This window comes from Notolepis coatsorum, assembly GCF_963971535.1.
Source record: "Notolepis coatsorum genome assembly, chromosome: 2".
In the NCBI taxonomy this organism is placed as follows: domain Eukaryota; kingdom Metazoa; phylum Chordata; class Actinopteri; order Aulopiformes; family Paralepididae; genus Notolepis; species Notolepis coatsorum.
In genome coordinates this window covers 57,062,218-57,086,938 of record NC_140166.1, presented here as the reverse complement: position 1 = coordinate 57,086,938, position 24,721 = coordinate 57,062,218, and the positions used below count along the sequence as shown (strand labels likewise).

Genomic DNA, 24,721 nt, shown 5'->3' with positions numbered 1-24,721 from the left:
GCCCACTCCAAGTACAGGCCCCGAAGCCCCGCCCAGACATTGGGCCCTGCGGTTCTGCAGATTTACCCTATTGACTCAAGCAGTCAGTGTGTGTGTATGTGTATGTGTGTATGTGTATGTGTATGTGTATGTGTATGTGTATGTGTATGGTGTGTGGTGTGTGGTGTGTGGTGTGTGTGTGTGTGTGTGTGAGACATGGCTGACCTTGCGGACGCAGCTGAGCACGAAGGGCTTGCCCTTGTCATCCCTGTAGGCCCCGACGCCCAGGTTCATCTTCTTGGGGTTGGTGTCCTTCTTGTAGGCCTCGCTCACCCCCAGGATGGGGTCGGGGGGCCCCATCGCAACTCCACCCCACCAGGAGCTGACCACGGAGGAGGGAGAGGACGGACATTTTACAGTTGAACAAACCTTTACTGTAAATATATATATATACAGGTGCAGCTGCTCAATACATTAGAATATCGTGGAGAAGTCAATATATTTCGCTGTATTGATGCAGTAATTTGTGCAAAAGGAGCCCCTGAGTACTGAGTGAACATTCAGAAGGCCAACATTTCTATATTACATTTTCACTTTTTTTTTTATTATTATTATTATTGGTTTTATGTAATATTCAAACTTTCTCAGATACTGAATTTTGGGCTGTAAGCCATAATCATCAAAATTAAAACAAATAAAGGCTTGAAATATTTCACTTCGTGTGTAATGAATCTATAATCTATGAGAGTTTCGCTTTTTTTTTTTTTTTTTTTTTTTTTTTTTTTTTTACTTTGACCAGTCAGCTGGTTCTTTTAGCGTTTATTGCTTTTTTCTGGTCAAGCATGACCGACAGAAACAGGTTGAATGGGGTATAGATCGGGGAAAAACACAGAGAAAATACGGCGAGTCCGGGAGTCGAACTCGTGTACCCCAGATCCGTGACGCGCACGGTTGTCCCCGACGCCGAAATAGCGTTCGAGGTACGCGGTGAGCTACTGGAGCTCCCGAGAGTTTCGCTTTTTGAATTGAATTACTGAAATAAAATTACTTTTCCACAATATTCTAATTTATTGAGCTGCACCTGTATATGACATTGGTTGTATTTTTTTTTTGGAACTATATTTACACCGTTTCTAGACGTCCTAACTACACAGACATACAAAGTGAAGGAGAGATTCATCCGTTTTAGCTGCTCTGCCAACAAATGGTAAAAGCACTGCATTTATATAACAGCTTTTATCCAAAGCGCTTTACAACTTATTCCTCACATTAACCCGTTCACGCACACATTCACACACAGACAGTGGAGGCGACCACGCAAGGTGCCAACCTGCTCATCGGGAGCAGTTAGGGGTCAAAGTGTCTTGCTCAAGGACACTTGGACATGCTGCCGGGAGGAGCGGGAATCTAACAGGGAACCTTCTGATTACCAGACGACTGCTCTACCTCCTGAGACACTGTCTAACCCTAACCTTCTGATTACCAGACGACCTGCTCTACCTCCTGAGACACTGTCTAACCCTAACCTTCTGATTACCAGACTCTACCTCCTGAGACACTGTCTAACCCTAACCTTCTGATTACCAGACGACCGCTCTACCTCCTGAGCCACTGTCTAACCCTAACCTTCTGATTACCAGACGACCGCTCTACCTCCTGAGCCACTGTCTAACCCTAACCTTCTGATTACCAGACGACCTGCTCTACCTCCTGAGACACTGTCTAACTCTAACCTTCTGATTACCAGACGACTGCTCTACCTCCTGAGACACTGTCTAACTCTAACCTTCTGATTACCAGACGACCGCTCTAACTCCTGAGCCACTGTCTAACCCTAACCTTCTGATTACCAGACGACCGCTCTACCTCCTGAGACACTGTCTAACTCTAACCTTCTGATTACCAGACGACCGCTCTAACTCCTGAGCCACTGTCTAACCCTAACCTTCTGATTACCAGACGACCTCCGCTAGACACTGTCCCCTCACAGCTCAGTTCTCTCTTCGTTGAGTCTCTAGTGAGGATGTAATGGAGTCATACGTTTGCTTAATAAACGAGGGCCTGTGTGTCGTGGACAGACAGCCTTGAACTGCTGCTCGTGGCTCTCAGGTGTCAGATCTGCGTTCAAACACTCTAAAGCTCGCAGCTAAACATAGCCTCAGCAAAGGGCAGAAGCCACAAAGTAAATAACAAATCTTTTTATAAATCATTTGTAAAACTGGTGGACAAGCTTTACATTCTGCATGTTATGAATAACTCACTGTAATTCCAAAGCACATGTGGATATGGTGATATAAATCTACAGACGTGCGGCGGCCTCCACTCTTAAGCCCTTAGACTCTGTATATCACTCAGCCATTAGATTTATCCCATAATACTCTTACTAGTTAAGTTTCAAGTTTGTTGATCATTTGTCACAACAAAATACAGAATACTTTACTACATACTGTTCACTCTCTCGAACGGTGCCCCGTCGATGCTGAGGGGGCTGTAGTCCTTGACCCCCGACCTCCTAAAGTCCACAATCATCTATTTCGTTTTTGCCGACGTTCAGGGAGAGGCTGTTCTCCTGACACCACAGCGCCAGGACCTAGACCTCTCCCAGGTAGGCCCTCTCATCGTTTGCAGAGATCAGGCCCACCGTGACTGTGTCGTCAGCAAACTTGACAATTGTGTTGTAGTTACACTGCTGACCAGTACGACTTACTATATACCATAGTATCTTTATACCTGTATCACTGTACATATTAATTAAGGCTGTCAAAGTGAACTCACAGTTCCTTTAACGAATGCCACTCTTTTTTTTAACGCAAGATTAACGTTTACATTTTATTTTACACTAGACTTCACTCAGGTGTATTATTGATACTCTCATTGTTTGATACTATGTTGTTTCTGACTCAAAGTGTGTGTGTGCGTGTGTGTGTGAGGAGAGAGAGAGAGAGGAGATGAGGAAGGGGCAAGAGAGAAAGAGCTGGGAGAGTGTGTGTGTGTGTGCGTGCGTGCGTGTGAGAGAGAGAGAGAGGGGGGGGGGGGGGGGGTGCGAGTCCTCAGCCCTTGTGTGGGTGAATGTAACAAGTTCCTAACGTTTTCTTTCCCCTATTATTTCATGCACACTTTATTCTCTCTTTTAAGTTATTTTGTGCATCACTCCGTTTTGAATTTAATGCAAATTTGCAATGCATGAGGGTCATCCTTTTGTGTTAAATGGCTGCATAAAGCAAAGTTGACTCTCTCTGTTGATAAGAGTATTAAAACTAGAAAAAGATATGTTTACGGTAGATTTAGAACAGATAAGAAATATGTGATTCATCGCACGTTAACTATGGACAATCATGCCTCATGCGATTAATCAGATTAAATATTTTAATCGATTGACAGACTTAATATTAATACTATATCTATATCTGTAATATCCTTTACCTACTCTTACCAATTACACTGCTGGCCAGTACGACTTACTATCATAGTGTCTTTATACCTGCATCACTGTACATATTAATACTATATCTATATCTGTACATATCCCTTAGCTGCTCAGTTACACTGCTGGCCAGTATGACTTACTACCATAGTGTCTCTTTAAACCCGTATCACTGTACATATTTATACAACTCTGTACAATGTAGTACATACATCTGATTAGCCCCCCCTCCAGACCACCTCCTAGTAGAGACTCAGCCCCCCCCCCTCCAGACCACCCCCTAGTTGAGACTCAGCCCCCCCCCCCCCCTCCAGACCACCTCCTAGTAGAGACTCAGCCCCCCCCCCCCCTCCAGACCACCTCCTAGTACTCAGCCCCCCCCCCCCCCCTCCAGACAACCTCCTAGTAGACTCAGCCCCCCCCCCTCCAGACCACCCCCTAGTTGAGACTCAGCCCCCCCCCTCCAGACCACCTCCTAGTTGAGACTCAGCCCCCCTCCAGACCACCCCCTAGTTGAGACTCAGCCCCCCTCCAGACCACCTCCTAGTTGAGACTCAGCCCCCACCCCCTAGTTGAGACTCAGCCCCCCCTCAGGACCACCCCCTAGTTGAGACTCAGCCCCCCCCCCCAGCGGAGACTCTGCACCATCTTCTTTGAAACCTCTGGGGAAAGACCTGGAGTGCAAAATGACACTTGCTGATTCATGGGATCAATATATAGATTCTAAAGGCAAATGATCCAATTCAATCAATGCAATCGTAACTTACATCGTGACAGATTAAATTAGCTAACACGGCCTAATTGATTGAGCAACAGGTTTGCAATGTTTAGGCTCTTAGAAACATTTTAAACCTGGAATGACATTCAGCTAATCCGTTTTCCTTCCGTCTCAACTAGGGATGCCCCGATCGATCGGCCACCGATCGTTATCGGCCGATACTCAGTATACATTTTACATTTACATTGTCATTTAGCTGACGCTTTTATCCAAAGCGACTTACAAGTTCTGTACGACAAGCCATCAGGAAGGGCACAACTCTATCAGCTGAGCAACAATGTTCATCAAAGTGTTGAGTGCTACAGTGTAGGTTAGTTTATTAGGACAAGTGCATGACAGTACGGTTAGTTAGGGTTAGATTTTTTTTTTTTTTTTTTTTTTTAATTCAGATAATTGTTGAAGAAGTGCGTCTTTAGTCGACGGCGAAAGATTGGACGTGATTCGGCTGTCCTAACTGGGGTGGGTAGTTCATTCCACCATTGTGGGGCAAGGACTGAGAATAGGCGACTTCTCTTTGATGACCCTCCCGGAGCTTGGATAGGAGTAGGTCTGAGGCGGCCAGAAGATGCAGAGCGTAGGGGTCTTGAGGGTGTGTAGTTAGAGACCATTGACCGGAGGTAGGCGGGAGCGGTTCCCTTTGCCGCACGGTATGCTAGGTCGAGGGCCTTGAAGCGGATTCGTGCAGCAATGGGGAGCCAGTGCAGGTCCCTAAGAAGTGGGGTGACATGGGCCGACTTCGGTAGGTTTGAGATCAGGCGGGCCGCTGCGTTCTGAATGAGTTGAAGAGGCTTAGTGGCAGTGGCCGGGAGGCCAGCGAGCAGTGCATTGCAGTAGTCGAGGCGGGAGATGACTGTTGATTGGACGAGGAGTTGGGTGGCTTCTTTTGTCAGGAAGGGGCGGATCCTTCTGACGTTGCTCAGGAGGAATCGGCAGGTTCTGGTCGTCGCCGCGATGTGAGCAGAGAAGTTCAACTGGTCGTCGAGGACAACACCAAGGTTCTTGGCGGTCGGGGACGCAGTCACAGCTGCATTCTCGACTGTGATTGAAAGGTCGGTTAGGGGGGAGGATTTGGCCGGCAGGTGGAGCAATTCTGTTTTGCTTAGGTTCAGTTTGAGGTGGTTGGACGTCATCCAGGCGGAGATGTCGGACAGACAGGCCGAGATCCGCTCAGAGACGTGGATATCTGAGGGAGGGAAGGAGAGGAAGAGTTGAGTATCGTCGGCATAACAATGGTAGGAGAAGCCATGAGACGTGATAATGTTACCCAGTGATTTAGTGTAGAGGGAGAAGAGAAGGGGTCCTAAAACCGAGCCCTGGGGGACACCCGTCCGCAGGGGGCGGGTGGCCGACAGGGTCCCTCTCCATGACACTTGGTAGGAGCGGTCATTGAGGTATGATGACAGCCATGTCAGCGCAGAGCCAGCCACTCCCATTCCTGCGAGGGCCGCAAGGAGGATCTGGTGGTTGACTGTGTCGAAGGCTGCAGATAGATCTAGGAGAATCAGGACAGAGGAGAGGCCTTTCGCTTTTGCTAAGTGAAGTGCCTCTGTGACCGCAATGAGGGCTGTCTCTGTGGAGTGACCAGTCCTGAAGCCTGACTGATTAGGGTCTAGGAGGTCATTCTGTAAGAGATAAGCAGTAAGTTGGTTGGATACAGCACGTTCAAGTTCAAGTATAAATATGCAATCTGTGAATTCCGATAATGAGTCATATTCGCCGATTGCGGAAACCGATCAAGCGAAGCTCTCACTCGCTGTCTGTCTCAGACACACACAACCTGCAAACTGCCGCTGCTCCTCCTCCCTAGGCCCGCCCGCCCCCGTGTAGAGTTTGTAAACACTGAGGACTGAGAGGAGGCTCCCCTGCTCGAGTCTGTAGTGCATTCGACCTGCGCTAACGTTAGCTACCTAGCTATCGTTACTGTTTAAACAAAATTACCCAGTCAACTATTCACGTTTAGTAGGCATTGTCTAACGGTATTTAGCCGGCTAGCTACCGATAGCTCCTGATATCAACAAATGATCCAGAAAGTCTAGTAGTCCATGTTCATACCTCCGTTAGCTTGCGTTAGCTGACGTTAGTTTACTGTTCAAAACGAAATGTCCCATTGAACTAAAGTTCTGTCTTAACGTCATCTAGCCGGCTAGCAGTAGCTACAGATAGCTCTTGATATCAATGTCTTATAACATTGATTTAATGCGTATTCGAGCTGAGGGCTTGCTGAATGTGAAATGACCAACGCACAGTAACGTTACCAATAGGGTCCCGCTGCAGCGCCGGAGAATCCTTTTTGGAGCTGGAGGCTACTCGAGTACACACAGACAGTGGAGCTGTTTGCAGATAGCGAGCATTTTGACTTGTTGCGTGGTGGCGATGTCTCGCAGATAATACAAGTACAAGTCTAATTATATAATATATATATTTTATAAAAAAAAAAGAAAAAATTATAAAATATTTTTTAATTTCTTTTTAATCAAAAACAATCGGTATCGGATCGGTATCGGCCGATATGGCTCACGACGATCTGTGATCGGTATCGGTGGCAAAAAACGTGATCGGGGCATCCCTATCCCCCGCAGCTCAGCGTGCAGCCGCCCCCTCGTCAGACGTACGCTGCTGGTCAACACCGCGGGCTGTGGAGGGTTAAACTGGCACGTCGTTGTGTGAGGTCATCAGTTTAGCCACCGACTGGTCCTTTGCAGCAGCGAGCGAGGGCTGGGCGATATGGCAAAAAAAAAAATCACGATAGCGATGTGATAATGTTATCATATCACTCAATATCGATAATTATCTAGTTATTTATCAGTATTAAAAATAAAATAATAAATATATTATTTTAACAACAGATGTATGTTTATTTTGCAGCAATTCTTTGTCGTTGCCGCCATCTTAGTGTTACAGCCGCTCACACTCCACTAGTTCTCAGGCTGCAGCTGGTTTGAAAGCAAAAGTAAACAGGCTTCTCTGATGAGTTAGGAGACGGCTAGCCCCCTTTGATTCTGATGAGTTAGGAGACAGGTAGCCCCCTTTGATTCTGATGCGTTAGGAGACAGGTAGCCCCCTTTGATTCTGATGCGTTAGGAGACAGGTAGCCCCCTTTGATTCTGATGAGTTAGGAGACAGGTAGCCCCCTTTGATTCCGATGCGTTAGGAGACAGGTAGCCCCCTTTGATTCTGATGCGTTAGGAGACGGCTAGCCCCCTTTGATTCTGATGAGTTAGGAGACGGCTAGCCCCCTTTGATTCTGATGCGTTAGGAGACGGCTAGCCCCCTTTGATTCTGATGAGTTAGGAGACAGGTAGCCCCCTTTGATTCTGATGCGTTAGGAGACAGGTAGCCCCCTTTGATTCTGATGAGTTAGGAGACAGGTAGCCCCCTTTGATTCTGATGAGTTAGGAGACAGGTAGCCCCCTTTGATTCTGATGAGTTAGGAGACAGGTAGCCCCCTTTGATTCTGATGAGTTAGGAGACAGGTAGCCCCCTTTGATTCTGATGCGTTAGGAGACAGGTAGCCCCCTTTGATTCTGATGAGTTAGGAGACGGCTAGCCCCCTTTGATTCTGATGAGTTAGGAGACAGGTAGCCCCCTATGATTCTGATGCGTTAGGAGACAGGTAGCCCCCTTTGATTCTGATGCGTTAGGAGACAGGTAGCCCCCTTTGATTCTGATGCGTTAGGAGACAGGTAGCCCCCTTTGATTCTGATGTGTTAGGAGACAGGTAGCCCCCTTTGATTGAGACAGGTAGCCCCCTTTGATTCTGATGCGTTAGGAGACGGGAGGCTTTTTGCTTGGTAGAGAGACCTTAGTTAAAGTAATGATCTTATGATCTTAGTAAGCCTACTTCCTGAAGCTAAGTAATAGACATGTTTTAATGTTTAATGTTAATTAGAACTCTACTAACTGTCCTGTTGCTGCATAGTTGTTTTTTCCTCCGATGTCACAACATTCTGGGGGTGAACCGTCGGCCTCGTAGAGCAGGCGATTGATTTGGACCAACAAACAACCTTTGACCGTCTGAACTTCAGATTTGAGACACAAACGTCACAATGACTGACCATTTAAATATCAGCGGTCATCATCAGACCATTTTTGATTAAGCTTAAAAATAGGACTGCTTGATAAGGATATCACAGAAAATCTAATGTATTGTAATTTGAAAGACCCAACTGATCCCATATCAGTAATTTAGTTATTATGGGCCAATGACAGCGGAAGAGTTTGGTTTGATTAGAGCCCAGAATATGTATAGATAGTTCGATAGATACAGTGTAGATTAGGCCCATTCCTGGATTATAGTGTATACTATGTGTGCATTAGGCCCATTCCTGGATTATAGTGTATACTATGTGTGCATTAGGCCCATTCCTGGATTATAGTGTATACTATGTGTGCATTAGGCCCATTCCTGGATTATAGTGTATACTATGTGTGCATTAGGCCCATTCCTGGATTATAGTGTATACTATGTGTGCATTAGGCCCATTCCTGGATTATAGTGTGTATACTATGCATGCATTAGGCCCATTCCTGGATTATAGTGTATACTATGTGTGCATTAGGCCCATTCCTGGATTATAGTGTATACTATGTGTGCATTAGCCCATTCCTGGATTATAGTGTGTATACTATGTGTGCATTAGGCCCATTCCTGGATTATAGTGTATACTATGCGTGCATTAGGCCCATTCCTGGATTATAGTGTATACTATGCATGCATTAGGCCCATTCCTGGATTATAGTGTATACTATGTGTGCATTAGGCCCATTCCTGGATTGTAGTGTATACTATGTGTGCATTAGGCCCATTCCTGGATTATAGTGTATACTATGCGTGCATTAGGCCCATTCCTGGATTATAGTGTATACTATGTGTGCATTAGGCTACGCCCCTCATCCCCAGTGGTTTATGGTTCTGTAGTGGAAGAATAGGGGGTTTATTTGCTCTACATGTCAACACCTGTGAAAGCAAACCACCGCGCTTTAAAAAGAGGACCACCGTCCAAATAAAGAATTCTAATTATTTCCAAGGCCTAGGAAAGTTCCATTCAAGATGTGTGATCATGAGCTGCTCACAACGCCAGGACTCGGATTCAAACTGGTGATGTTGTAGAAAACATGGAACGTTTTGCAACGCACTTTGAAACTCAATTCATTGGCATCTATATGTCAGTTTAAATCTTTAATAGCAAACCACTTCACAACAGTCTGCAGTTTCTTTTTTTTTAATTGTTTTAAATGTTTAATTGATTGACTTCTTTTATTTTTATTTATTTATTTATTATGCGTTTTATTTCACGGCGGCATTGTAAATGAGAGCTTGTTCTCTACGATGCTTCCAGATTAAAGAAAGATTGAATGAATGAATGAATGTCGTCATCATCATCATCATCAGGTATAAAGTCCGGGAAAAGTCAAATCACCAACCCTGAGAACGCACCAGCAATGGTGACATCAGGTGACCTGATCTGCAATAGGGAGGTGTAGTGGTTACTTCCTGGTCTATAGGGAGGTGTAGTGGTTACTTCCTGGTCTATAGGGAGGTGTGCGTCTCTACAATTCGTAGCCGCATTTCTGCAGACCCCTCTCTGATTGGTTGAGGCCATTTCTGCAGACCCCTCTCTGATTGGCCGAGCGCGCGCATGCGCATGAGCCGCGACAAGCTCCTCTAGCCAGGAGTCGAAACTCCGTTAAGCTCCAGAGAGAGAGGCTGAAAACCCACAGTTGTTGCCCGACGGATGAGAGCCGAATCCCGGATCCGAGTTTTCTGATGAATAGCCCCAAAACACGGAGGTCGCGAACGCAATTTATACACATGGAAGTATTGATTACGCCATAACGAATCATTAAAAAAATATACCGTTAACTGGAATATGTTGTGTGTGCCTTTACACATATGTTGGATAGGATTATGTAATTGGTTTGTCATTAAAAACCAATAATAAACTTTCTGAATATGATTTGGGAGGGTTATAATAGAAGAAAGACAGTGTAAACAATATAACGTTATGTGAATAAACCGCGAAATAATAACTAATTCCTTGGTCAATAGAAGTCTCTGATACTTTCTGAATATGATTTGGGAGGGTTATAATAGAAGAAAGACAGTGTAAACAATATAACGTTATGTGAATAAACCTCGAAATAACCGTGAAATGTTATATAATGTTACAATGTACAGTTTCTAACAGCTGGCTGTGTTGTGAAATGTGCATAACGTTATGAATAAACCGCGAAGTCACGCGAAATAAATAACGTTATACGCGAATCTGGTAGTACATTTCTGCTTATCTTCTTGATATGATAACATTACATCCGCCTTTTACGGCGTGACGAGCTAAACCAATCAGAGAGGGGCTTCGCTCAACCAATCAGAGGGGGGTCTGCAGAAATGGAGCTCAACCAATCAGAGAGGGGTCTGCAGAAATGCGGCTACGAATTGTAGAGACGCGGGAGGTGTAGTGGTTACTTCCTGGTCTATAGGGAGGTGTAGTGGTTACTTCCTGGTCTATAGGGAGGTGTAGTGGTTACGTCATTGCCGTTTCTGGCCGGTCCACCTCGCAAAATTGCAACGTATTTACTCATTGCCCATTTCTAAATCGTCTCGTTTAAAACAAATAAAGCATGAACATTTGCATGATGTACCTTTCTGTGTGTATTCATCCACAATCGATAGCTCAACATGAAAATATTCGCAATTAAATCGTAAAAGAATTTTAATCGCCAAATTTTATTTCAACCAAAAATGCTTTAAAAACAATAATGTTAGTGATAGAAGGGAACTCATTTTGTGCAAAAATAGAAAGCTTTTCAATGTTCATGAGGCAGAATTGTTACAATAGGCGATAATCCATTTTGCCAATGATAAATCCTAGGGATGCCCCGATCGATCGGCCACCGATCGTTATCGGCCGATACTCAGTATAAATATGCAATCTGTGAATTCCGATAATTAGTCATATTCGCCGATAGCGGAAACCGATCAAGCGAAGCTCTCACTCGCTGTCTGTCTCAGACACACACGACCTGCAAACTGCCGCTGCTCCTCCTCCCTAGCCCCGCCCGCCCCCGTGTAGAGTTTGTAAACAAAGAGGTGCGGCTCCTCTGCTCGAGTCTGTAGTGCACTGCATTCGACCTGCGCTAACGTTAGCTACCTAGCTATCGTTACTGTTTAAACAAAATTACCCAATTTCACAAGGAGCGCGGCCTGCAGCACCACAGAAGAAGAGACACGTATATCAGAAGGCCCTGTTCACAAGGAGCGCGGCCTGCAGCACCACAGAAGAAGCTAAGAGCCGTCTTTTAAGTCCATTCATCCTCCTATAGCAGCTCCTAGAGCGACGCAGTGGCTGAGGCAGACGGAGGTGATGTTTGTGGACCCGAGCCACTGCATTTCTGTTTCTTCTTTACACCCAAATATGCTTCGTCATCTTGTGTTCTCAGTGGAGAAAGAGACAATGCACCTCACAATGTTAACCGGCTGGGTGCTCACTGCTCTCTGTGTCGCCTTTAAATGGTAAACGGACTGCAATTATCCAAAGCGCTTTACAGCTTAGTTATGCCTCACATTCACCGTCTGACCCTAACCTTCAGATTACCAGACGAGACAACCAGCTCTACCTCCTGAGCCACTGTCTAACCCTAACCTTCTGATTACCAGACGAGACAACCAGCTCTACCTCCTGAGCCACTGTCTAACCCTAACCTTCTGATTACCAGACGACCGCTCTACCTCCTGAGACACTGTCTAACCCTAACCTTCTGATTACCAGACTCTACCTCCTGAGACACTGTCTAACCCTAACCTTCTGATTACCAGACTCTACCTCCTGAGACACTGTCTAACCCTAACCTTCTGATTACCAGACTCTACCTCCTGAGACACTGTCACAGTCTAACCCTAACCTTCTGATTACCAGACGACCAATGATGGGAGTCACACATTTGAGTTCTAGCAAGAGTTTTTGGGACAGGGATGAGAGCTGCTCGTTTTCATTCATATGTTTAACTGTTTTAAGAACTTAACATCGGGAGTAATTGCTCTTTGATAAATAGGAGACACTGCAGGTCACAGACATCCGACGGCTAGCAGTTAGCAACAAGCTAGGCCTTATTAATCTTGTGTAGTTGATGGTCTGAGGAAAGTACCCGCAGGGGGTAGTATTATATAACGTAAGATCTGTTAGGATCTCTGGGTAACAGTACTGTATATTTGCATATCGTATATGTCACAAATGTTACAGTACTATATACCTGTATGTCATGTATGTCCATATGTCATAAATGTCACTATGAATTGAAAATGGGGGACCCTGATGTAAACAAGACAAACGTCTTTCTCTGGTCTGCATCCCCTTAACAATTGTGTGTATTTAGCCGTACTGTACCCATCTGTTAATAAAGTTCTCATTCATGCATTCATTCACACGTTCACATAGTCAAAAGTGAATATATAACATCATTATATACTCCGCCCTCCCTCCAGTTCACCAGGCGCCACATCCATACGTAGGCGGCCGGCTATCACATACAGTGTCTCAGGCCTCCTGTAATGCTGACATGTTCAACAAATGTACATGTCTGTTGAATTTATGCTGTGCCATTGTTACTGTAAAAATGTAATGATTGTGTTGTTGTTAATATCATTTATGAGACGTTAAGCTGTATGTGTGTGTCATGAATTTCCCCAAGGGGATTAATAAAGGAATATCTTATCTTATCTTATCTTATTATATATATAAGAAAACACTGGGCGAAAAGACTGCCACTGTCCACCACGGAGGAGTTCGCCCTCCAACAGGCTCCTGAGAGGACACCTCGGGTCAGATGGTCACGTCTTCGGTTCACCGGTGAGAACTTAAGCCAATGAGCGAGCAGAGGCGCGCACATGAGAACCAATCACCTTGATTCACCGGACTACAGGAAGCCCCTTAGATCAAACCGTGCGTTGGATTAGTAACGCAAACGACACATTTGACCAAACTAAAACAACATTTAAAAGGGTTAACGTTATATAACCGTAGGAGAGTTTATATTATAATAAACACACAATACGTTATTTTCTAACGTCCATTGTCCAAGGGCAAGGGTGAAATTCGCCACGACAACATAGATTACTTGTACCACCGTTGTACTATCACAAACAGTACTGTATTTGCAAATCTGGTATGTCACATGTATGTATAGATGTAGCAGTACTGTCTATCTGTATGTCATGTATGTATAGATGTAGCAGTACTGTCTATCTGTATGTATAGATGTAGCAGTACTGTCTATCTGTATGTATAGATGTAGCAGTACTGTCTATCTGTATGTATAGATGTAGCAGTACTGTCTATCTGTATGTATAGATGTAGCAGTACTGTCTATCTGTATGTCATGTATGTATAGATGATTGAAAATGGGGGACCCTGATGTAAACAAAACGAAAGTCTTTCTCTGGTCTGCATCCCAATTGTGTGTATTGAGCTGTACTGTACCCATTCTGCAATCTGTTAATAAAGTTCTCAATCAATCAATCAATCAAGGTTAATCCTGCTCCTCGGTGGCTAACGCTAGCTAGCTAGTTAGTAGCCAGTTATCAGGTTTTAGCTGCAGACTGCGGTCAATGACAGAAAGGATGAGACAGTTAGTTAGGTGACATGACAGCTCAGACTAGTTAACCTTAACAAGAGTCCCAATGAGAGGCTAACGTTAGCATCATCATGGCACAACTTCAGTGACTAACGCCGGGTTCATAATAAGTAATAACGTCGGCTACACAACCCCGTTATTAAAGTATAAACGGGTGTCATCCTGTGTCCGTTTGAACCCTAATAATAATATAACTTAAGTTGCCAACTTCATCAGATCATAGCCAAGTTTATTAGCCTGATGCTCAGGTTCAAGTGTAGTGCGACGCGCTGCTCTAACCGGCTCACCTCTGGCGTTAGCTCCCCTTAGCTCCCCGGCTAACAGGCTGACTGTAACTCAATGTCAAGACGTGATAAGTTAACACAATGTTGACAACATGCTGGACGAGGTGGTGAGTTATTAGTTACCTGCTCCTGGAGGAGGACATGGCCGCCAGGGACGGCGACAGGGCCCCGAGGCTGGACAGCACCTTGGTGGACTTGAGCAGGGCCATGGCTGCTGCTGCTGGATCTAATGCTGCTGCTGGGTGTGAGCTGGTGAAGGGCAAGCGGCGCTGAGCAGCACGTCGTTCACGTTACTTTACGTCAAAGACGTGCCGCGTCACTCAGGACGCACGCACCCAGGAGGACGTTGGTTTGGTTTCCCAACTTGGGGTCCGGGGACCAACCAGGGGCTCCTCGAGGGATTGATTGATTGATTGATTGATTGAAAACTTTATTAACAGATTGCAGAATGGGTACAATACAGTACAGCTCAATACACACAATTGTTAAGGGGATGCAGACCAGAGAAAGACTTTCGTCTTGTTTACATCAGGGTCCCCCATTTTCAATTCATCAGGACATATATGACATACATGACATACAGATAGTCAGTACTGCTACATCTATACATTTATGACATACCAGATTTGCAAATACAGTACTGTTTGTGATACAGAAGGAGTCAAGAAAAGGGAGTATATACATTTGACGTAGAAACTGTACATTGGAGGAGGTTGGGTGGGGGGGGGTTGGGTACATTGGGATATTGACAACCATACTGGGTAATTTACATTGGAGGTGGTTGGGGGGGGGGGGGGGCACACTGTATAAACAAGTAAAACTGTACATTGAGGGGGGGGGGGGGGGGGGGGACACTGTACAAACAAACAAAATTGTACATTGGACTATTGACAAAACCATACTAGGTAAATGACTGTACGTTGGATGGGGTTGGGTTAGGATATTTACAGGGGCCAGTGTTGAATTGCAGTCTCCCGTAGGTGTCCCTTGAGAGAGGTTTTGAAAGTGGGTAGTGATCCACATTCCTTTACAGCTTTGGGTAGGGCGTTCCACATTGATGTGGCATAATTGCGAAACGTGTTTAGTCCCTTATTTGCGCCGAATCTGGGTTTAACATGATTTGTGGAGCTCCCTCTGGTGTTGTGATCGTGGTATTCACTGACCTTTGGGAAGTATTTTGACATGTACATGGGTACCTTGGTCGTGTAGTGTATCTTGTAGACCAGGCCCATTGCAAGTTGCTGTACTCTGTCGTCTACTCTAAGCCATCCTAGGTTGTCAAAGTGGGCAGGGGTGAGGTGGGTTCTAGGAGTAAGGTCAAGCAGTAGTCTGACCAGTTTGTTTTGAGATGTTTGTAATTTTGTTTTTAGCGCCTTTGAGGTGCTTTGGTACCATGAGGTGCAAGCATAGTCGTAGTACCCCTGAATGAGTGCTCCTGCCAGAGTCTTCAGGGTATTCTTGTTTACCAGAGAGGAGATCCGGTACAAGAATCGAGTTCGTTGGTTGACTTTTTTTATTACATTGGATGCCATTTTGTCACAGGAGAGATTAGCCTCTAGGATGGAACCCAGGTAGGTAATTTCATCTTTCCTTGTGACAATATTGTCACCCACTGTAACTGAGAAGCCGTCGGTCTTGCTGAGTTTGTTATTTGAACCGAAGAGAATGGACTCTGTTTTGCCCATGTGTAATGATAGTTTGTTATCAGCGAGCCATATGCAGATTCTGCCTAGTTCCGAGCTGAGGGTTTTTTCAACCTGTAACTTGTTCTTGTCAGAGACCAGCAGGGCTGAGTCGTCCGCAAACAGGAACAAGTTGCAGTCACAAGCTGACGACATGTCATTTGCATAAATTAGGAACAGTAGCGGTCCTAGTATGCTTCCTTGTGGAACACCACTTCTATCCAGGGGTCCGAAACGATTCGATTCGATTTAAAGTGTATTGTCGTCATCATCATGCAGCACAAGTACAGTACAACGTAAGGATGTTTCCTGTTTGCGGACGACTCAGCCCTGCTGGTCTCTGACAAGAACAAGTTACAGGTTGAAAAAACCCTCAGCGCGGAACTAGGCAAAATCTGCATATGGCTCGCTGATAACCAGTGGTGCGTTCCTGAAATCAACTGGGGTTGCACGCACCTAATGGCGCCACGTGCACGCTCGCTCCCGCGAATGCGCATAAATGTCCCCTCACTTGAGCACAGACTACAGACAGTGCTTAATCCCTAATTGCCTCTACGAATGGAATGTAACACTTATCATTCACAACAAGTTAGGTGCAAGGCCAGATTAAGAATGCAGAGGCCCCTGGGCCAGATTCTTGTGGAGCCCCCCCCCCACACCCACACACATACACGCACAGTGGCGTTTTTATATGTCACAAAAACAAACAAAAAAAGCTGGATCCGTAACATTGTCCAACCAACCCTCCTGGTTTTCATGTTCAAGCACCGCCGGCGGCGGGCTGTCATCATCGCGGTCTGCCTCAGAGTCAGAGTCATTGGTGTTGGTGTTGGGGCTGGGCTGTGGAGATGCGGCGGGCGTATACCAACAGGTGGCAGCCACTGGTGGTGGTGGGCCGGCTGAACTAGAGGCTGCCGCTGCCTCTTCTCTGTCGCTAGCATCAATAATAATAACGTTAGCATTGTCGTCTTCTCTGCCCGCGGCGCCTGGCTCAGCCTCTCCCTCCCCATCAACCTGGACCCTCTGCAATTTGCATACCGCCCCAACAGGTCCACAGAGGACGCCATAGCCCATGTGCTGCACACAGCAGCATCACACCTGGACAAGAGGCAGGGGAACTATGTGAGAATGCTGTTCATCGACTACAGCTCAGCATTCAGCAAAACAGAGTCCATTCTCTTCGGTTCAAATAACAAACTCAGCAAGACCGACGGCTTCTCAGTTACAGTGGGTGACAATATTGTCACAAGGAAAGATGAAATTACCTACCTGGGTTCCATCCTAGAGGCTAATCTCTCCTGTGACAAAATGGCATCCAATGTAATAAAAAAAGTCAACCAACGAACTCGATTCTTGTACCGGATCGCCTCTCTGGTAAACAAGAATACCCTGAAGACTCTGGCAGGAGCACTCATTCAAGGGTACTACGACTATGCTTGCACCTCATGGTACCAAAGCACCTCAAAGGCGCTAAAAACAAAATTACAAACATCTCAAAACAAACTGGTCAGACTACTGCTTGACCTTACTCCTAGAACCCACCTCACCCCTGCCCACTTTGACAACCTAGGATGGCTTAGAGTAGACGACAGAGTACAGCAACTTGCAATGGGCCTGGTCTACAAGATACACTACACGACCAAGGTACCCATGTACATGTCAAAATACTTCCCAAAGGTCAGTGAATACCACGATCACAACACCAGAGGGAGCTCCACAAATCATGTTAAACCCAGATTCGGCTCAAACAAGGGACTAAACACGTTTTGCAATTATGCCACATCAATGTGGAACGCCCTACCCAAAACTGTAAAGGAATGTGAATCACTACCCACTTTCAAAAACACTCTCAAGGGACACCTACGGGAGACTGCAATTCGAAACTGGCCCCTGTAAATGTCCTAACCCAACCCCCTCCAATGTACAGTAATTTACCTAGTATGGTTTTGTCAATATTCCAATGTACAATTGTGCTTGTTTGTACAGTGTCCCCCCCCCCAATGTACAGTTTTGCTTGTTTATACAGTATGTGTCCCCCCCCCAATGTACAGTTTTGCTTGTTTATACAGTGTGTGTCCCCCCCCCCCCCCCAATGTACAGTTTTGCTTGTTTATACAGTGTTCCCCCCCCCAACCACCTCTAATGTAAATTACCCAGTATGGTTGTCAATATCCCAATGTACCCAACCCCCCCCCACAGAACCCCACCCAACCTCATCCAATGTACAGTTTCTACGTCAAATGTATATACTCCCTTTTCTTGACTCTTTTTGTATCACAAACAGTACTGTATTTGCAAATCTGGTATGTCATAAATGTATAGATGTAGCAGTACTGTCTATCTGTATGTCATGTATGTCATATATGTCCTGATGAATTGAAAATGGGGGACCCTGATGTAAACAAGACGAAAGTCTTTCTCTGGTCTGCATCCCCTTAACAATTGTGTGTATTGAGCTGTACTGTATTGTACCCATTCTGCAATCTGTTAATAAAGTTTTCAATCAATCAATCAATCAATTCAATACCATAGTCCCCTCCAAACTCATAGCCAAGCTCAGGGACCTGGGCTTGAACTATGACCTCTGCCAGTGGGTCTTGGACTTCCTGACGGGCAGACCCCAGGTGGTAAGAGCAGGCAACTGCACCTCCTCATCCATCACGCTCAACATAGGGGCCCCCCAGGGCTGTGTTCTGAGCCCCCTCCTCTACTCCCTGTACACACATGACTGCGTGGCACAGCGGAACAACAACACAATCATCAAATTTGCTGATGACACAGTAGTGGTGGGCCTGATCTCTGCCAACGACGAGAGGGCCTACCTGGAAGAGGTAGAGAATCTGTCACAGTGGTGTCAGGAGAACTGCCTCTCCCTGAACGTCAGCAAAACAAAAGAGATGATTGTGGACTTCAGGAGGTCGGGGGTCAAGGACTACAGCCCCCTCAGCATCGACGGGGCACCGGTTGAGAGAGTGAACAGTTTCAAGTACCTCGGAGCCCACATATCCGAGGACTTGACATGGACCACACACATTGACAGTGTTGTGAAGAAGGCACGACAACGCCTCTACTTCCTCAGGCGCCTAAGGAAGTTCCAAGTCAGTCAGAAGATCCTTAAGAACTTCTACTCATGTACAATAGAGAGCATCCTGACTGGCAACATCACCCCCTGGTTTGGGAATAGCACTGCACAAGACCGTAGCAGACTACAAAGAGTGACACGTTCAGCCGAACGCACAATTGGAGGGGGGCTTCCCACCCTCCAGAACATTTACAACAAGCGGTGCAGGGGTAAAGCTAAGAGAATCATTAAGGACTCCAGCCACCCGAACAACTGCCTCTTTGAACTGCTGCGGTCAGGCAAGCGATATCGGAGTCTTAAGGCGAGCACAGAAAGACTCAGAAGAATCTTCTATCCCCAGGCCATCAGGCTGCTCAACGAACAATAAACACTATGCAACAACCATCACATGCACACAGCACACACACCCACACGCACACACTCACTTAAACAAACAACACACTGCAGCACCCACTCTCCACACTTTAGATCACCTAAACACACTTTACACTTTATATTTATTGGTAAAGGATTTGCACTACAACTCGTACACCTTACTGTAAATTGTACCTAAATTGTACCTCATCCCATTTCTGCTCTGCACTATATAGTATTGTATATCAGTACATTGCATAGTATATTGGTAACTCAGTTACTTCTATTCTGCATCGAACATTGTACATATGTCTATACTGAACACTGTGACCTTTTTTTACTTCTATTTTACATGCTATACTATTTTATTTCATACTTATCTTGTCTAGCACAGTCTCTGGAGCATAACAGTAAGAAGCATTTTGTATAAAAGTATTCTGTACTTCTGTATGACAACTATTAAAGAAACTTGAAACTTGACGTTGCTGCTACTACTAGTGCTAGCCGGGGGGAGGGGGCTATCCTCCTCCAGGTCCTTACCTGACGGGATGAAAAAAGTAGAGATAGTTGGTATGCTTTGCCGAAGTAACGCGCTCTTTCTGTCCCTTTCCTGTTTAGATTTTAACTTAGCAGCTCCGCTTTCCCACCGTTTAACTTTTTTATCCATGTTTTTTGAGTGTCATATGATCATACAGTACTACACGAGTCTTAGCCTACTTGATCAACTTGCAAGTGCAATTCTCGCGGTCAGTGGTCACCTGACCTGACCTGACAGTGACCCCTGGACCTGGACGTCAGTGTCACGTAGACTCAACGTCTCTCACCCCTCATTATCAAACAATCAATCATATTTTTATTTGCAATACAATTTTTTTTATAAAAATAGATAGAGAAGAGATGAGATGATACTAGTAGTCACTATAGATGCTGTGAAAGTAAACGCTGGATGAGGATCTGATTATATATATATTTTTTTTTCCGTATCTTTTATTTTTTTTTACTGGTGTGTAGTGGAGGCCCCTAGTCACGTTATTTCTAAACCTAGCCGCATTTCTGGCAAGACGCTCTCTGATTGGCCGACGCCTGTTTCTACACTGTTTAAGCTTAGGCACTCTTCCAATGTTGGTTAAGGTTAGAGTTTGTCTTAGAGCGCGACGGCAAGTTCTTTCGACGGTTAAGCTTAGGCACTCTTTCGAAGTTGGTTAAGGTAGAGTTTGTCTTAGAGCGTGACGGCAAGTTCTTTCGACGGTTAAGCTTAGGCACTCTTTCGAAGTTGGTTAAGGTTAGAGTTTGTCTTAGAGCGTGACGATAGAACGCCAGGTAGTTTGCAGGCTGTTTGACGGGGAAATGGGCAAAGACACAGCTCGTCACGCGATTGGGCAAACATGTCAGTGGCCAATCAGAGAGTGTCAGTCAGTGCCAATCAGAGAGCGTCTGCCAGAAATGCGGCTAGGTTTAGAAATAATGCCCCCTAGTCACTAGGGGGAGCTCGATGATATCCGCTATCAGCACCGGCGGGTCTCTGCTGTCTGTCATGAATAATGATCCCAATCTGCCTTATTCGTGTCGGGGCTGTGTCTATTCTTTTACCAACGGATTTCCAGTTCCGCGTTCGCGTTCTGCAATCTGATTGGCCACTGACGTTTCTTAGGCGACTCTTTCAAAGTTGGTTATGGTTAGAGTATGGAATCAGGGCTGGTGTTCTATCGCCCTGCTCTAAGACAAACTCTAACCTTAACCAACTTCGAAAGAGTGCCTAAGCTTAACCGGTGAAAGAAAGAGGCGTCACACGATTGGCGCTACCAGAAACGTCAGTGGCCAATCAGAGCGCAGAACGCGAACGCGGAACTGGAAATCCGTTGGTAAAAGTATTCAGGCGTCGGGGCTGGGATGTGGAGATGCAAGTTTTGACTTTTTATTGCTGTTTTTACCTCAAACGGAAAACGGAAAAAAAATACTCAAGATTAGCCACTTGCAGACGGCAGGGTGTGACGTACTGTATATTTTAGTTGATGAAATATTTTTGTTGACTAAATATTTTTGTTGATGAAATATGTTTTCATTTCAGTGTCACAGTATGACATCGATCTCCAAAATAAGAAAAAAATATCTAATAAAATGTGGGGCCTCTAGTGACGAGGGGCCTCCAAAAAAATTCAAAAAAAAAGTAAAAAAAAAAAAGAAACAATTATTTGGGGCCTCTAGTGACGAGGGGCCTCCAAAAGGCCTCGAGTGACGAGGGGCCTCCAAATTTTTTTTTATTTGGGGCCTCTAGTGACGAGGGGCCTCCAAAGAAAATTAAAAATAAAAGTAAAACAAAAATCTGAAATAATTTGGGGCCTCTAGTGACGAGGGGCCTCAAAAAAAAGATTAAAATTAAAAATTAAAATAAAATACTTTTTTCTTTTATTTTTTATTTTTTTTGAGGCCCCTCGTCACTAGAGGCCCACGGGCCGCAATCCAGACGGCCCGGTCGTTAATCCGGCCCTGGGTATGGCAACAGCACGGCACAGGACAAGAAGGCCCTACAGAGAGTGGTGCGCTCAGCCGAGCATACCACGGGTATTGCACTACCAACCCTGCAGGTCCTATACAACAAGAGGTGCAAATCCAGAGCCTGCAGGATAATGAAAGACCCTCACCACCCCAACAACAGCCTGTTCATGCTGCTGCGGTCAGGCAAACGCCTGCGAGCACCAGTAACGAGGACAGAAAGACTTAGGCTCAGCTTCTTCCCCCAGGCCATCAGAGCCTTGAACACTGAACTCTCCACACACAAGCACATATGAGCACACACACAACCAGGGCTTGACGTTGACACCTGCCCACCTGCCCAGGGCTAGTGAAAATGCTGAGTGGCTAGTGACTTTGGAAAACCACTAGCCACAGTGGCTAGTGAGCCAAAAAGTTAACGTCAAGCCCTGCATAGGTGTGTCAATGATAATGTTCACAGCGTTTGGAGCAACAATGTAATTGCTAGGTTCAACACAACTCTTCCACATCTACACCCTCCATCTTGTCCCAGTCAGCCGTTGCCCCAACTGGAGCTCCTTTTGCGGCTGAGTCACTGGTCGCAGGCAGTAGTAAACAATGGAGTCAACAGTCAGAAGCACAGTTGTACAGTTGGCGTGTAGCAGTATGATTACAATGATACTGTCCCCAGCAGGGGTTAGTGAAGAAGAAATTACATTAACGTGTGTTGTCGGGCCTTACAAATAAATTTGATTTGATTTGATTTGAATTTGGTTTTGAATCCAAGCCATGTTTCTTCAACCTGTGTACCACGGAGTTCATCTGACCAGTCCAAGCTCCCCAGTTCTTGGTTAAAGGCCTCTCTAGAGTAGGTTTTGAGGTCTCTAGATGTGACTGTTTTGTGACAGCTGGCCTTGTTTTTTTTCTTTTTTTTTTTTTCTTTTTTCCTCCGATTTTCTCCCATCCCAATGTTAGTCGTTATGCCAATTCCCAATCCCCTTCCTGGTCGCTGCGCACTTACCCCCCACAGTCGGTCTGGGAGAGTGGAGGCTATCACGTGCTTCCTCCGACACACGTCTAGCCAATCAACTGCTTCTTTTCACCTGGCAGCGCGGACTCTCACTGAGAGGGTGTAACGTGTGGAAGGATCACACTATCTGTCACAAAACAGTCACATCTAGAGACCTCAAAACCTACTCTAGCGAGGCCTTTAACCTTGAACTGGAGAGTCTGGACTGGTCAGATGAACTCAATGGTACACTGGTTGAAGAAACTTGGCTTGGCTTCAAAACCAAATTTTCATCAATACTAAACAACATGGCCCCCCTAAGAACCACCAGGGTAAAAAATCGCGCTGAGCCATGGATGCACACTGAAATACTGACCGCTATGAAAGCCAGAGACAAAAAATGCTCTGAGTTTCGTAAAAGCCAGTCAAAGCTTACCAAAAGCATGAGCAGTGAACTCCAAGACCACGTGACTGAACTCAAACTAGAAAGAAACAGACTAAGAAATGACGTAAACTCCATGATCAAAACTGCTAAAAAATATTTCATCAATGACAAAACCGAGGAAAACAAAAATAAACCATGTGAACTTTGGAAATTACTCAACAATCAACTAGGGTGCAGTAAAAAACTTAAAACCAGGTTCTCAAACATAAACATAAAGACGGACAACACGCTCATCACAGACAAGCTGGATGTAGCCAATTACTTAAACACTTTCTTCACAAACATAGCCACAACACTGGTAAACAAACTACCCTCCCACTCAGGGCAGTATGGGGTAGAACACATAGTAGCATACTACAAGAACCTAGGCGTCCACAAAGACGACTTCAAACTGGAAATGGTAACTACAGATGAGGTACTCAAAAAACTGAGCGCCCTCCAACCAAACAAGGCCACTGGCCATGACAACATCCCCTCCAAATTCCTCAGAGACTCAGCAGCAGCCATCACCCCAGTCATCACACACATAATAAACCTCTCCATAAAACAGGGACACGTCCCCAAGGACTTCAAAATTGCGAGAGTAACACCCCTGCACAAAAAGGGCAGCAAATTAGACCCGGGTAACTACCGCCCTGTTTCTATCCTTACATCCATCTCGAAAGTCATGGAAAAAATAGTATACGAACAGATCGAAAAGTACCTCGCGGAAAAAAATCTAATCTACGAATTCCAATCTGGCTTCAGAACATCCCACTCCACTGACACATGCCTTCTCTACTTGAACGACCACATCAAACAAGAGGTGGACGCGGGCAAATACTGCGGCATGGTCATGCTGGACCTACAAAAGGCCTTCGACACTGTCAATCACACCATTCTGATTGACAAGCTAAAAGCAATTGGTTTTGATAGTTTATCAGTGAGCTGGATACAATCCTACCTGGAGGGGAGGGAACAGATGGTGGAAGTAAACGGTACCCTATCCCCCCCCCTCACAGTGAGCTGTGGTGTTCCACAAGGAAGCATACTAGGACCGCTACTATTCCTAATTTATGCAAATGACATGTCGTCAGCTTGTGACTGCAACTTGTTCCTGTTTGCAGACGACTCAGCCCTGCTGGTCTCTGACAAGAACAAGTTACAGGTTGAAAAAGCCCTCAGCTCGGAACTAGGCAAAATCTGCATATGGCTCGCCGACAACAAACTATCATTACACATGGGCAAAACAGAGTCCATTCTCTTCGGTTCAAATAACAAACTCAGCAAGACCGACGGCTTCTCGGTTACAGTGGGTGACAATATTATCACAAGGAAAGATGAAATTACCTACCTGGGTTCCATCCTAGAGGCTAATCTTTCCTGTGACAAAATGGCATCCAATGTAATAAAAAAAGTCAACCAACGAACGCGTTTCTTGTACCGGATCTCCTCACTGGTAAACAAGAATACCCTGAAGACTCTGGCAGGAGCACTCATTCAAGGGTACTACGACTATGCTTGCACCTCATGGTACCAAAGCACCTCAAAGGCACTAAAAAACAAATTACAAACATCTCAAAACAAGCTAGTCAGACTACTA

At 45.4% G+C, this 24,721-nt stretch overlaps 1 protein-coding gene across 1 annotated transcript in view; it reads right to left on the bottom strand.

Moving 5' to 3' along the window:
• The window catches only part of got2b (glutamic-oxaloacetic transaminase 2b, mitochondrial), a 43,251-nt gene extending 28,899 nt beyond the window's left edge, over nucleotides 1-14,352 (bottom strand). Inside the window, exons 1-2 of the mRNA XM_084307978.1 lie at nucleotides 14,219-14,352; nucleotides 205-361 (exon numbers count right to left, since the gene is read on the bottom strand). Of these exons, the coding sequence (XP_084164104.1) occupies nucleotides 205-361; nucleotides 14,219-14,304 (243 nt within the window). The 5' untranslated portion in view covers nucleotides 14,305-14,352. The remainder of the gene's footprint in view (nucleotides 1-204; nucleotides 362-14,218) is intronic.
• Between the last annotated feature and the right edge of the window lie 10,369 nt (nucleotides 14,353-24,721).